This window comes from Berghia stephanieae, chromosome 2 (genome assembly GCF_034508935.2).
Source record: "Berghia stephanieae isolate SIO BIC M18660-M18661 chromosome 2, UCSD_Bste_1.3, whole genome shotgun sequence".
In the NCBI taxonomy this organism is placed as follows: Eukaryota; Metazoa; Mollusca; class Gastropoda; order Nudibranchia; family Aeolidiidae; genus Berghia; species Berghia stephanieae.
In genome coordinates this window covers 64000452-64014711 of record NC_088361.1, presented here as the reverse complement: position 1 = coordinate 64014711, position 14260 = coordinate 64000452, and the positions used below count along the sequence as shown (strand labels likewise).

Genomic DNA, 14260 nt, shown 5'->3' with positions numbered 1-14260 from the left:
GAACTCCAAGTACACGAGGGAATCAGAGGATAGATCGTCGTGGAGCCATATGATATGGATAGGCAACGTGCATACAAGCGCAGGCTGCTGATGAGTAAGTAATGAAGTAAGTCGCTTATTCAGTCTCATATCGTGTACATCAGAACTCAATTTTTACGAAAAAAATGAGACGCCCCCACGTGCCGTAAATGAAAACGGCCGAAGCAAGTTTAAGAAGGATATCCACAATTGTGTTTTTCCTCCAAAAAGTACGAAATTGAAAGACGCATTGGAACTTCATGCTAATGGAAAAATTGTCGCCATTGTGATTTCAGACAAGTATAATTTGATAAATAGATAAGATTAAAACGCACATTTATATAGTGCGTTTCCGGGGTGGGGTATGGATTGAGTGCGCTTCGCAGTGTTTCATTTATTTCCCCGCAGCAGGTCACATGGAACGAAATGTCCAATTCATACAGTACACTTTACCTGATAGAGGCTCTTCTTGAACTTGCGCTCCTACAATACTGGTACCACATAAATCCAATATTTATTGATCCTATTCTGATGTGATGCCTGATTACTGTGAAAAAAAAGTTCTCTCTCTCTCTCTCTCTCTCTCTCTCTCTCTCTCTCTCTCTCTCTCTCTCTCTCTATGTGTGTGTGTGTGTGTGTGTGTGTGTGTGTGTGTGTGTGTGTGTGTGCAAGAAAGAGATATGGTTTTCCCCGATTTCATTGTCTTTAAAGATGTAAATCCTTTTGGAAAGCACGGCAGTATTCCCTTCCCCTTTACCGAAGTTTACCCCACCCGACTAGTTCCTCTGATTTAGTAAAAGAAAAAGAAAAAAACCCGGTTTATATGCCTACACTATAAAATAGTTTGAATTTTTTGACACTAGAATAAGTAAACAAACATTCAGCCTGTCTCAAAGCACAGGAAAGAGAACCATTTGTTTTTCTTTCACCGCACCGCTCTGTGACACTCGGGGTTCTTAAATGGTTGGGTAAGAAGGTTGTGAGCCTATCTTGCTAATTTCGCTTTTAGTTTTAATTTCTCGCTCTCTTCGATTTTCCTCAGTTCATAAATGCTTTTTAATTAATCCCATATGACTTTTTTTCTTTTAGAATGTAATACCTTTAAAAACAATTTCGGCCTGTGGAAGATGTCTTTATTGATTGTTAACGCGTAAAATAAAACAAAAATATTAGTTTATGTTTTAGTTGTGTGTTTATTTATACAGAGGGGGACTCCGTGGGGTTAAAAGATTGACGTATTTAAAGAATGTTTGATTCAATTTTTTTAGAAAAAACTTTGATTAATGGTGAAGTATGAGAGGAAGGACTGTTGGAGGGGGGGGGGGGGGGGGTAAAATACGGAAGAAAGGGGAGATAGATAGATAAGTACTGTATATATAAAAGAGTGAAAGAAAGAAGATAGATAGAGAGAGATAGAGAGAGAGAGAGAGAGAGAGAGAGAGAGAGAGAGAGAGAGAGGGGGGGGGGGGGTTAAAAAGAAGATTGTATGTGGAGACCAAAAGGGAGAGCTGATGAGGCTCTCCACTAACTGGTACGCCGACCTGCTTTGATTCGCACTTTGTATCGGTATTAAAAATAAATAGATAAAAAAGTAAATAAAGGAATCAAAATTCCCTTCATAACCCATCACATGAGGAACTTAGAAAAAAAAAAATGTCCAAGGAAAAAAACAAACAGAAAAGGACTGGAATGGCCTCTGCATACGTACGATATATGGGTTTAATTGCTCCTCAATGGGGAGTGCGGCTATGTGGTCTTGTGGTAGTTTGACACTCGTTTTCGGATCGGAAGGTCCTGGGTTCGAGTCTCGCTCGGCGCATAGTTGAGTCCTTGGAAAAGGCTCTTTTTACTCACGTTCTCTCACCGTACTCAGGTGTAAAATATGTACCTGGCCGTTAACAGCGTTGTCTCTGTCCGAAAATAAAATGTGATATCGCCTAACAGGCATCATGTCCCGTACTAAATGTTAAGTGTTGCTATTGACCAGGGACCCCCTGTAAAGCGCCTTGAGCACGTTTAGTGGATATTGCGCTATTATAAAAGCTCAATTTAAAGCTCAATTTAATCATCATTCCTATTATTATTATTATTATTATTATTATTATTATTATTATTATTATTATTATTATTATTAATAGTAGTAGTAGTAGTAGTAGTAGTAGTAGTAGTAGTAGTAGTAGTAGTAGTAGTAGTAGTAGTAGTAGTAGTAGTAGTAGTAGTAGTAGTAGTAGCAGCAGCAGCGGCAGTACCTAGCTTAATGGGCCAAATCTAGCTGATGGGCAATTGTCATTGGATAAAATTTGGATGCATGATATTTGATGGTAAAAAGAATAATAATAAATAAATTCGGCGGATTATATTTTTTCTTTCTTTTTCTTTTCATTTTTAATTAGAGAAAAAATAGTTCCCCTGAACTCTTTCAACCCAGCAATGATTGGGTTGACTTTTTAGTAGTGGAAGCCTATCCAAAGGGTAACAAATTATTTTTTTGGTTTCCGTTTAACGCCATAGAAACTGGGATAATCATCGGTTCTATGTGCGTAAGGCTCTGATGACGACATGTCGTGGATATCTGGCAAACAGGTATGGGAGATGCTGTTCTATGTTTGGATGTTTTGGCATTGAGATGTTAGTATTTTAGGTTGTCGTATTGTTTGACAGGCGTAATGGCACGATTAGGAGAACCAACACCAGGGATGGAAATAGCAGAAAGAGGTAGGTGGAGAGAATGTCTACGATATTTGACCTGAACGCGAAAATGACGTGCGTGCCCGAGTTTAATGGTTAAAAGAATGAAAATAACGAGAGATGGCACAAGTAGATAAGAACTCGTTTTTTTTTATGGAGAAACGATGTATCAATTTCGTAAATCGAATGTAAACATTGAACGTTTCGGCTATAGCCGCCTGCATTCAACTTAACATGTCGTTGAATTATTGATGAAAACTAATCGTAAGTTAAGCAAAATTATGATGGAGAATTAGGGAATGCGCTTTGCGGTATGATGAAATAACAATAGCTGTATCATTCTTGGTAAATTATCATTGTCTCCAAAGAGATACTATAGTTTCGTCTACGTGAGCTATGTCATGAGTGTGTTATCATATTATTTAGACCCCTGTGAACTATATAACGCTTTACTATTTGCAATTCAAGTTGATATTTTTTTTCTTCTCAAAATGAGATTCGCAATGTCCATCTTAGACTCTGTCCTATGTCATTATGTCTATAGTAAAGGCCCTGTCGTCCTCCATCAGCGATGGTCAAACTGCCAATCCGTTATTCGAACAGATGACTGCTCTTGAAGCCTGTATCAACGAGTCGTCAATATTTCATAATATTGTATTGAATTCTTCTCTGTCCGCCGTCCAGTATGTCCATTTTATTGAAACACGGTCCTGCTGCTCATTTTATTTTATTTGTTTATATAGTTTAGAAGCTTCAAAATCAATTAATGCCAATGTGTGTGTGTGTGTGTGTGTGTGTGTGTGGGTGGGTGGGTGTGGGTGTTTCAGAAGCACCCGAGCTAACATCATTTTATATTATTTCCAAGTTCATCAATTGTCCATTTGAGACCAGGTTTTTAAAAATTCCGATGTCACCAGGGGAAAAAAATTGATAGTCTTCATATTGACATTCCCCCGAAAGATTTCGATACTGACTGAAGTTTCGAATTCAAGCATGCGAATTAATTTACCGCTGGACTATCGGTTGACTAATTATTGTCGTAATATTAAATTAATAGAAGGGAGATATTCTGAGCCATAATGACGTTTTAGGCATCCGAATGTCGACTAGTGAAATGGTCCAAAGGCAGAGATATATGCTGAAATTCTCCATGTGGTGTGATTTTTCTCTCTCTCTAAAATTTATATAAAATCCAAATTCATGTTTCCTTCCAATCCAATGTCAGTGGAATGTGAAATTGCTACTTTTCAAAAACCTGTCAGATACGTGCTTTTTCATATTGAACGGGAAAATGAAATATTAGATGTTATATTATTTCATGAGTGTTTGGGTGGGCTGTGTAGAAAGAAAACAATAATACGCGTCACGCCGCGGTTGTACGAGTAGCAAATAGCAACTCTCCGAGATGAAGAAGGGGGATAGTGAGCTACGATTACAGGTTAGAAGTCAGTTGTCGGCGGAGGGTCCTGCCATTCCAGCGAGCTTATCTAGCAAAGATACCATGTCAAAATACGACGGTTGGGTCTGGGTGGCATGGCGGAGGTTTTGACTGGAGTGATGCCACCCCTCTCTGTTGGCTGAACGGATCAGAGGCTAGAGACGCTGTATATTATATCCTAAAGTGGAACCGAGAATACGGGCTTCCTTATCCTCGCTGTTCTGTAACGAAAGCTCAATAATTTGTAGTTTTGTCATGTCAATTTAAAAGTCATTTTAGTTTTCGTGATGTTTTTGAGATAAGCCACCAGTATATTTATTTTGATAGCTATCACAAGTACTTTGCGCAAATTTTACATGACTTGTTTTTATGTGGCTAATAACGAGGGGCCTGTTTTGTAATGGTTGTTCGAGTTTTGCCAAAATGGTCAAACAATGGCGTCGGGCTTTGTAATAATATGAAATACTTCCCATGTTCTATTTTCATGCCATCAACGCTCTATTTTTTGGCAGCTTCCTTTTTCAACCAAATCTCTGAGATTAGCTGATGGTCGGATGTGGAGATTTGCTTTATTTTTTAAATTATTATTTTTATTTTATTTTATTTTTATTTTTGAAAGTGCCACGGGGAGAGGATTGTGTGACAGGATTTCATTACTGTGGCAGCCGTCTTTAGTATTTCCTTCATCGTGTTTTGTTGATAAAGGGGAAATCCGAAACATCCACATTGTCTGTCATCGTTGATCAAATTGAAGCTTCCATTCCATTTCATATTGTTATTTAGTTCTTCCAGTGATTGAGTGCTTTTGTTTTTCGGAAAAAAGGTCATCATTATTTGATTTCCAGATGATTTCTCTCCAACTCGTTTTACATTTATTTGAATTTGTACGTGTATATATTGAAATACTTCTCCATGATGTGCGGCTCATAAATGTTGCACTGTTCTTAATATCTGGGTTGTGTTCCCTACAGATCATTTATTTGTAGATTATAGAGCGCTCAATCCGCGAGGGGCCGGTATTGGTGGTTACGAGTTTGGTTGATTTTTTTCTTCTTCTGACCCTTTTCCACTCAGCAATATTATTGGGTTAGTTGCTGATGCTAATAGATCTTGCGTAAAATACTTTACGATAGACTTGTATCTTATCCGAAGGGTAGCAAGCAAGCTATTGTTTCGATCACTTAAACGCTAAAGAGATAGCGATGAAAATAGAGTTTTGTATTTACTGCTTTAACCGTTTTAAAAACATAATTTATCTTTCTTTCTTTCTTTTTTTTTTTTTTTTTTTTTTTTTTTTTAACATATATTATGATTTGTAACTCTGGCTTCAGTGAGGCATCGCTGTCACTGCGGTCATAATGAAAACAGTAATGTAGATAATATTATGTCAGGTTAGATTAAAATCGGACCACACCTCTAAAGGATTGGTATCAGAATCCATGATCTTGCCAGGAACAGACCAAGAGGGTCTCAATTCGAAGACGTGTCTCAGATAATCATAATAATAAAAAAACATATTTCGAAGATTTGATCCACTTGTAAAACTGTCCGCCCATTTGGTTGGATATTACAACTTTGTTTAATGTCTGAATCTAGTTTATATAACCAGCTTAGGGGGCCACTTTGTCACCAATATGGGCGACTTGGTGTTCCATTATAATGCCTCTGAAATAAACTTCTTGTACCTGCGATTCAAAAATAATTCAATCGGAATTAGGACATTAAACGTCAAATGGAAAAAAAGTACGGGTTTCTTTATAATTGTCGAGAAAGAAAAGAGGAGCTAGAGAGAATTAAACAACAGCCTCCTCTCCTCATCGTGTTTTTTACCCCCAAAAATTTATAAAATAAAAAATGAAACTTAAACAAAGTTACTTTGGCTTTGCTTGCGTTTTTCCATTATGTCTTTTTCGTGTCACTTTTATTGAAGAACCCAAGGTAAATTCACATTCTTTTTTTTCATCATAAATATTGTCAAGCGCTTGCAGTCATACCCATGGTGCATTTCAAGTTTCAGAACAGTTGAATTCAGTGTCTCTCCTACCTGTGTATGTTATTCCTTATAATGTTTATTGACACCAAGATCCATGTTTTTGCCCGTGTCAGAAACTGGAGACGTATGCTAACATTTTCCTCGAGTCTGTTATTCTCTCTTTTACTTTCCTTTTTTTAACTCTCTCTCTCTCTCTCTCTCTCTCTCTCTCTCTCTCTCTCTCTCTCTCTCTCTCTCTCTCTCTCTCTCTCTCTCTCTCTCTCTCTCTCTCTCTCTTTCTTTCTTTCTCTGTCTGTCTCTCTCTTACTCTCTCTTTCTCTCTCTCCTTCCATCGTTTATTGCTATTCTCTCCTATATTTTTATGCATGATCATGCTGTGTGTGTATGTGTGTATGTGTGTGTGTGTGTGTGTGTGTGTGTGTGAGAGAGAGAGAGAGAGAGAGAGAGAGAGAGAGACTTTATTTTCATATTATAGACTGATATTTTATTCATAAAACTACTCTCACATCTTGACATTTCCACTGATTCTTGCTTTTATCTTGCTGTAAGCGATAGCGTATTTGACTCGGAAGGTGAGGTCGCTAATTCCAATCCTGGTGGAAACCCATGACTCTGCAGCAGTAACTCTCTGTATCGCCTTGCTCTGCAATCAAGGGCAACGTTGTGTTTACTTCAACGGTGAAGCTGTGATTGTATTAATGGATTGGGATGGTTTGGAAAGGCACTATCCCATCAAATGGCAAACACTTTTTAAAACATAGATGTCACCTTTTAGAGAAAACACTTTACATGTGCTTATGGATTGCCCATTATACAACGTGCAACGTTCGAACCAGTGGGTCACCCCTACAACACTCAACACAAAGCTCTATGGTGAGGCTGAGGACCTAAAGCGGACCACAGACTTCATAGCAGATGTCGGACTGCAGCCATAGATGTCCATCAGAGGAACGAAGAAGAAGAAGAAGAAGAGAAAACATAATTACAGAATAGGGCGTTAACCTGAAACTTTGAAAACGTTCTATTATCAGCAATCAAGACCCCACTGCAGATGTATATTATATCGTTTGAAATAATCAAGATAATAAAACAATAATATTGGCTTTATAGTGGGCCGTTATAGTTTTAGGCAGACCACCCGCTCGTTGAGAGGTAAATTTCAACAACTGTCAGTATTGTTATTCGATATTCGGCACTTAGTAAATTAGTCAGGAATTACCGAGACCACCTTTTTTTTTTATCACCACGACGACTACATTGAATTAATATGTTATGATAATGAAAAATGAAGAAATGGGATTAAAACTATGACGCTTGTTTTTTTTTTGTTTTTGTTTGTTTTTGTTTAGTTTTGTTTTTGTTTTTTTGTTTTTTGTTTTGGTTGTTGTTTTGCTTTTTTTGTGTTTTATTTATTTATTTATTTATTTATTTATATATTTATTTATTTATTTATTATTATTATTATTATTATTATTATTATTATTATTATTATTATTATTATTATTATTATTATTATTATTATTATTATTATTATTATTATTATTATTGTTATTATTATTATTATTATTATTATTATTTATTTATTTATTTATTTATTTATTTTCTTTTTTTTTCTTCACCTTGCTTGGGAGATATGTTTTTGTGATGACTTATTTTTATAACAGAAAAAGAGATTAAAAAAAAAAGTTCTCGGCCACACTTTTTCCTTTAAATCTTATCCAAGGGAGTTTTGTTGCATTGGAAACCAGGGCCCGAGACATATCCTCCTAATTCCGCGGTCCCGCTCGTCAGTAATTGGTTAATACGCGCTCTTTGCGTCGTTTCAGCCTCTAGCCTGCCAACGCTGTCATCTCGCCTGGCTATTAGAATTGAATAGTCTCAAGAAAACTGTTGGCGGAGTGAGTTAAATGAATTTGGCAGTAATGTGTCGGAAAATGGAGGGAAATTCCCGTCAGTATGAAAGTGTATTTAATAGCAAGTAATGTCGCATATTTAAAAAAAAATATTTTTGAAAAGCAAGAGTTTATCCAAGTTTCTGTAAGTGAAACTGATAGTAATACAATAATCATTGCTGTCACTGCAAGAGTGTATTAATTTCGTCTAGATTAACTCACTCAAACCTAACACCGACTATATCTGTAGTTTACCCGGGTTGCTTTTCCCCCACGCCTATTTAGTACATATTTCTGAGACAAATTATGGGCGTAGTATCAAAGCTAATGTTTTTAGTTTTTGCATGTTAATGATAGTTGAATAAAACTATATATGTACATGCTCATTTTTAATACATTTTTTCCAATTTTGAAAAGTAGCAAAAATCTCTAGGATTGAGTGAGTTAAGGTTCCTACCCTTCATCGCTGAGTTGACAGAGGAGTCGGAAAATACCAGACTAGTCGCAGATTTCAGCTTGAACATAATAAATTATCAACCGGATCCCCCCATTTGTGTCACATGGACGTGTTTGTACACTTACTATATCTCTCAAATCTTGTTAGTTTCTAAACTAGACCGATACATCCCAAGAAATAGTCGTTTCCTGTTCAAAATGTTTGGAGTGTTAAGTGACGAAAATTTTTTTTTTTTAATCATTCTATCTCAGACTCATCAGTTTGATCATAATCTGTCAGCTCTCTCGGCTCTCTTAGTTCTTGTCAGCACACAAATCCAGTGGCTGGCCATCCGTTATAAGACTTGACCATCTTTATCATCTCTGTCTTCATACGTATTGCTGTGGTTGTTTGTCGCCTTAACAAAGGCAGCATACCGACGTGTGTCATTTTGTTTTATTTGTTTCTTCTACATATTATGAGCCATAATAACCCATTTGATTATATTCTTTTTCATCCCCCCTATTCTCCAGACAAAAATTAATTTCAGAACGCTTATCGGCTCTCTCAGAAAAAAGTAGTCTGCAGATTAAATGTTGGATGAATCCCACATCGTATGATTGTCGTTGGCGCCCGTTTTTATTATTGTTTATTTGCTGAAGAAGAGATTTTGTCCGAAACGTACCTTGTATTTATTGGGGTTTTTTCTTTGAATTTTAGCTTCTACTTTTAATTGTTCATATTCGGTGGTTCAAATTAATGTCTCAGTGAATGCAACACAAATTGTGATGATTTTTGTTGAATATGAAAAATATCTGTTGACAAGCATTGATTACGTTAAATTTATCAACCAGAAATCGTTTGCACTGTAATAAAACTTCCGGCATTGTCACCAATATTTAGTTATTTAAAAAAAACAATTACGCACATCACACGGTTATTCATAGCATATGACTTGAAATTAATTGGGTTTTTCCTTTTTTTAAAAATATGCGCCCTTTTCTGTGAGTTATACATAGTTTTTGAAAAATAAATAGCACGAAACAATATTTTTAAAGAGGATAAAGAACAAATTATTTATTATAAATAATAATTGTTGATCTGAGATTGACATATCTGAAACGAGTAGGCCAAGGGATGAAAAAAACAACAAGGATTTGAAAGGTCCCCGGGGTATATAAACGCCAGGCCCTTAGGGACCACTCGGCTGATTGAATCGTCCCTGATTTGTGCAGTGGTTAATGACATTACAGCTCTACTTGGCTTTGACTGGAATTCGCCGTGGCAGTAGCGGTCGGTAGACATTCCCTTCAACTCCCTTTGGCTGTTGTGGGGCGCCACGAGTGTCCCGCCGTCCCAAATTATATTTAGTTATTATTATTATTTTTTCCTTTGCTTCTAGTCTCCCCTCATAACTTAGTCCCAAGAAATCAGCGTTTTATAGGAACGTTAGTGTTATTTTGCTCTCTGCGCATCACCGTCAGCACTGTTTTGTAATTAATAATATCATATCTAATTAATTGGTTTAGTTTCATCGCATCGTGTGTCAATGCTCATTTTATCGTGGCTGGAAATCGGATTCATGTTATTAATCTAGTTTTTATTACCATTGTCAGTGTAGTTTAACAAATGGACACATTTATAAGAGAATTGGCTGATTGAGTGTAAATCACGACAAAGGCATTGTATTGTGGCATTTTACTTGTCTTTTGCTTAAACTGGGTGTATACTGTTGGGGTCCCGTTAGCTCAAAGGCAGATCACTCGTTTACAAGCTATTATGGTGACCGGTATCTATCCAAATATATTGAATTTATATGATATCCTTAATATTCAATGGCATTTAGTTCATATATTATTTTCATAGTGATATTGTAACTTTTATTTTTCTCAATTTGAAAAGATCCCATGTCTAAATGTAAGACACCACACGTTAGACGGAGATTGCCCGCTGTTTCAAGTTTACTAATTGCTGCTGCTGCTCTCTCTCTCTCTCTCTCTCTCTCTCTCTCTCTCTCTCTCTCTCTCTTTCTCTTTCTCTTTCTCTCTCTCTCTCTCTCTCTCTCTCTCTCTCTCTCTCTCTCTCTCTCTCTTTTGTGTGTGTATAGGCGTGGGTGGGTGTGTCTATGTTACTCCGCGCATATACACTCAAATCCAAACAGAGTAACGCAAACACGCATTTTATTGGTTCAAAATGCGGTGTATGATTTATTTTTTTAAAATTATTATTATTATTATTATTATTATTATTATTATTATTATTATTATTATTATTATTATTATTATTATTATTATTATTATTATTATTTATTTATTTATTTATTTATTTATTATTATTTATTATTATTATTATTATTATTATTATTATTATTATTATTATTATTATTATTATTATTATTATTATTATTATTATTATTATTATTATTATTATTAGTATTATTATTATTATTATTATCATTATTTTTTTTTTTTTATAATTTTAATTTTAAAAAAACCCCAAAAACTTGTATTTATTTATTTTTATTTTAGTTTGAGTGATTGATTTTCCTCCTCTCGTCTAACAGGAGCGGTATCTAGAGGGCCAGCAAGCCAAGTTACTTCCATCTACTGTCAAGAAAAGTAAGAATCTTCAAGGTGTGATAGAACCCGATTCCCTCTTTTTAAAACCCCCACCCTTGTGCTTGTTCATATTAATTTTATGACACGCTTCTTGGGATGCTATCCTCAGTACATGCCTACCAGTCGAAATAACCGGCCCTCCAGATCCTGAAAACATTCCACTGGTTATTCTTGATTCTTATAATCAAAATAAAATGTTTGACGTCTTACAATTGATGGTGTGCGTTTAGGTAAAATACTGACAGGCTTTATCGGCCAGATCAAACGTCCCAACACACAAAATTATGTTTAACCTTAAAAGGGTTTATTCTGTCAGAGAGAACTTGATTCGAAGTTATTATTCAACTGCCGGTGTAAAAACAACAAAGAACAGAGTGACATCACCTTCGTTCTTTACGAAAGTGCGAGTCATGACCGCACTGGTCAAAACAATTTGAAAAATTCTCACAGAACGGTTGGTTAGAGGAGTAGATTGGGAGGCATGTATTTAAGTATTTAGATGACCATGGTGAAAACTTCATGTCAATGTAAGCATTGCAAATCATTGTAAAAGACGATTGTTTGCATTTGACTTAATAAGCATTTGACTTAATAAGCATTTGACTTAATAAGCATGCCCTCGAGTTCGATTACATTCATCATAGTCATAGCATCTCTCTCTCTCTCTCTCTCTCTCTCTCTCTCTCTCTCTCTCTCTGTGTCCTGACCTGTTCTGCTCTGCTCTCCTGCTCTCCTCTCCCTCTATATATCTTACACTACATGCATGACCAGTTGTAGCTAAGGTTAGACCACCTCCCTTTTATATGCTATGCACGTTTTAGATTGTGGTATGACATTATCTCCACTACCACCACCACCACCATCATCATCATCATCATCATCATTATCATTGTTAATCTTTATTTATATAAAGAGGATAAATCAATCTGCATCGGGTTTGCTAAGAGAACTCCACTAGCTTCCCGTAGAGAAACGTATAGAATATAAGATCTGTACTTTTGTTTTTAAATCACTGCACTCTGATTGTCCTGGATACATTAATGACATGCTTAAATTCTATGTCCCATCCAAAAATCTGAGATCAAAGTTTGATAATCACATACTTGTGAAGCCAAAAATGACTCGCAAAATTGGCGAGCATGCGTTTGAATAGTCGGCACCCCTTATCTGGAACTCCCTTCCAAGATATATCAGAGACAGTAATGATGCAGAATTTAAAAAAAACTTCTTAAAACGTTTCTTTTAAATATGTAACACTGTAGAATTATATTGCATGTTTGAGTGGTTGTATGTTTGAGCGAAAGTTGCCTCTTTACTGTTAAGCGCTTTGAGCTTGCTGATATACGGGACAAGGCGCTCTATTAAAACCATATTATGATTATTATTATTATTATTATTATTATTATTATTATTATTATTATTATTATTATTATTATTATTATTATTATTATTATTATTATTATTATTATTATTATTATTATTATTATTATTATTATTATTATTATTATTAATTCTTTTCAGATTCCAAGGATGTAAGAGAGAATGAAAGCAGGATGGCTTTCTCCCTTCGATTTCCTTCCAATAGATGGGACCAATGCCAGAAATACTTCAGTATTGAAGAGGGATTGTCAACCCCCGAGTCGTAGGGGGGAATAAGAGATACTCATACTGATTTTGTCCATACATGGGAATTTCCCTTTCTGTAAATGCTTTCACACTCATGCGAGACTAAAAAACCTCCACCTCCTCCTCCTTCTCCTTTTATCAACTTACAATATTTCAGTCCTTAGATTCCTAAAAAATATATTGTTCTGTAATTTTCTCTTTCTGAGGCTATGATTTTCGATTCCCTCCTATGCGCATCTGTCTTAAAAAATTATTTTGGACCAGACGAGCGATTGATCATCAATCTCCAAAGGTTGTGATGACTTTGAATTGACATATGTGGGATTGATTTAATTTGTACACATAGATGGATTTTTGTTGTTGAAACAATTGGATTTCTATTAAATTCTTTTCCTCTGTCTACTCCATCTCGATCCGTCCATCCATTCATCTCTATTTATCGCTCTTCCTGCATTTTGAACATGTTAACAATAAAAATCTCGATATACAAGTTTTATAAACTTCATGTACTATTTCATGATATTTGATAACCTGATAATCCAGCCTGGTATAGTATTATTGTTATCAACACAAATTATTCGCCAACAATCATTTTATATAAACTTCCTTAATTTCATTTAGTTATTAGTTTTATTTAGGAAGCAAGTTTAAGTGAAAGCCTTTTTTTTTTTTTTTACTGTTCTTTTCCTTTTCCTTTTCTTTGTTTGCTTTTCTTTTTCCTTTTCTTTCTTTTTATTTTTCTTTTCTTTTTTTTTGCTTTTAAATTTTATTTTTGTCTTTGATATCTTATGTGTTAGTTTACAGCTCACATATTTTTTTTTTTTTTTTTTTTTTTTTTTGAGGAACGGTTGTAATCTCTCATTAGATATGTTGTCGATTTGACAACATGCGTTTTATATAAACATAAGTGTGGAGAATTTGTCACCCCCTAAACTAATTTATTTTTATTTCTATTATTAATTGAAAAAAAAATAACCAGGGCATTGGTGGCCGAGTGATATAGTGTCTTATATTGTGACACAGTCAAGACATGTTTGTATTCTACCTGTAGCGTACTTAGTGCGATCCTCTTCTGTCTAATGAGTGGAGGGGTGTGACTCGTTACGAAACTCTGGCCTTCGTTTTATGTCTTGTTTAAGGCTGTTTATTAGCACATTTAACGTATGTCTGAATGACTCATTGGCTATTGATTGAACTTGCATGAGGGCTCCTTCAAAAAACAGGCGACATGCACTGTGTTGAAATGAAATTTAGCTCTGCTCTGTAAGCAACAATGCCGAGGCAAGTTGAATCCTTGGAAATGCCCCCTTGAAATATATATTCATTTCATTTTATTCATTTTAAAGATTAAATCTAGCTACAAGATGACTTGAATTATATGTCTATAGATTTTCTTTTTCTTAAAATTCTCATTTTAAGGAAAATATGTCTTTGATATTTTGGATAGGTGGCTTGAGATTTTAATTAGACACTGGATTAAATGACTTACTATGCCCTCAAAATCAGAGCTCATGAACTTAAGAATTAAGCCCAGTTTCATTGGCGTGAAAA

At 35.3% G+C, this 14260-nt stretch overlaps 1 protein-coding gene across 2 annotated transcripts in view; it reads left to right on the top strand.

Annotated features, from left to right (window-relative positions):
* Positions 1–12934, top strand: part of LOC144965327 (S phase cyclin A-associated protein in the endoplasmic reticulum-like) — an 88856-nt gene extending 75922 nt beyond the window's left edge. Inside the window, exons 28-29 of one of the 2 annotated variants that reach the window (XM_078900561.1) lie at positions 11029–11083; positions 12605–12934. In XM_078900561.1, coding sequence (XP_078756687.1) covers positions 11029–11083; positions 12605–12729 — 180 coding nt within the window. In that variant the 3' untranslated portion in view covers positions 12730–12934. Of the gene's footprint in view, positions 1–11028; positions 11099–12604 lie in introns of both variants that reach the window. The other variant, XM_078900560.1, reaches the window with a different exon arrangement.
* The last annotated feature ends 1326 nt before the right edge of the window (positions 12935–14260 follow it).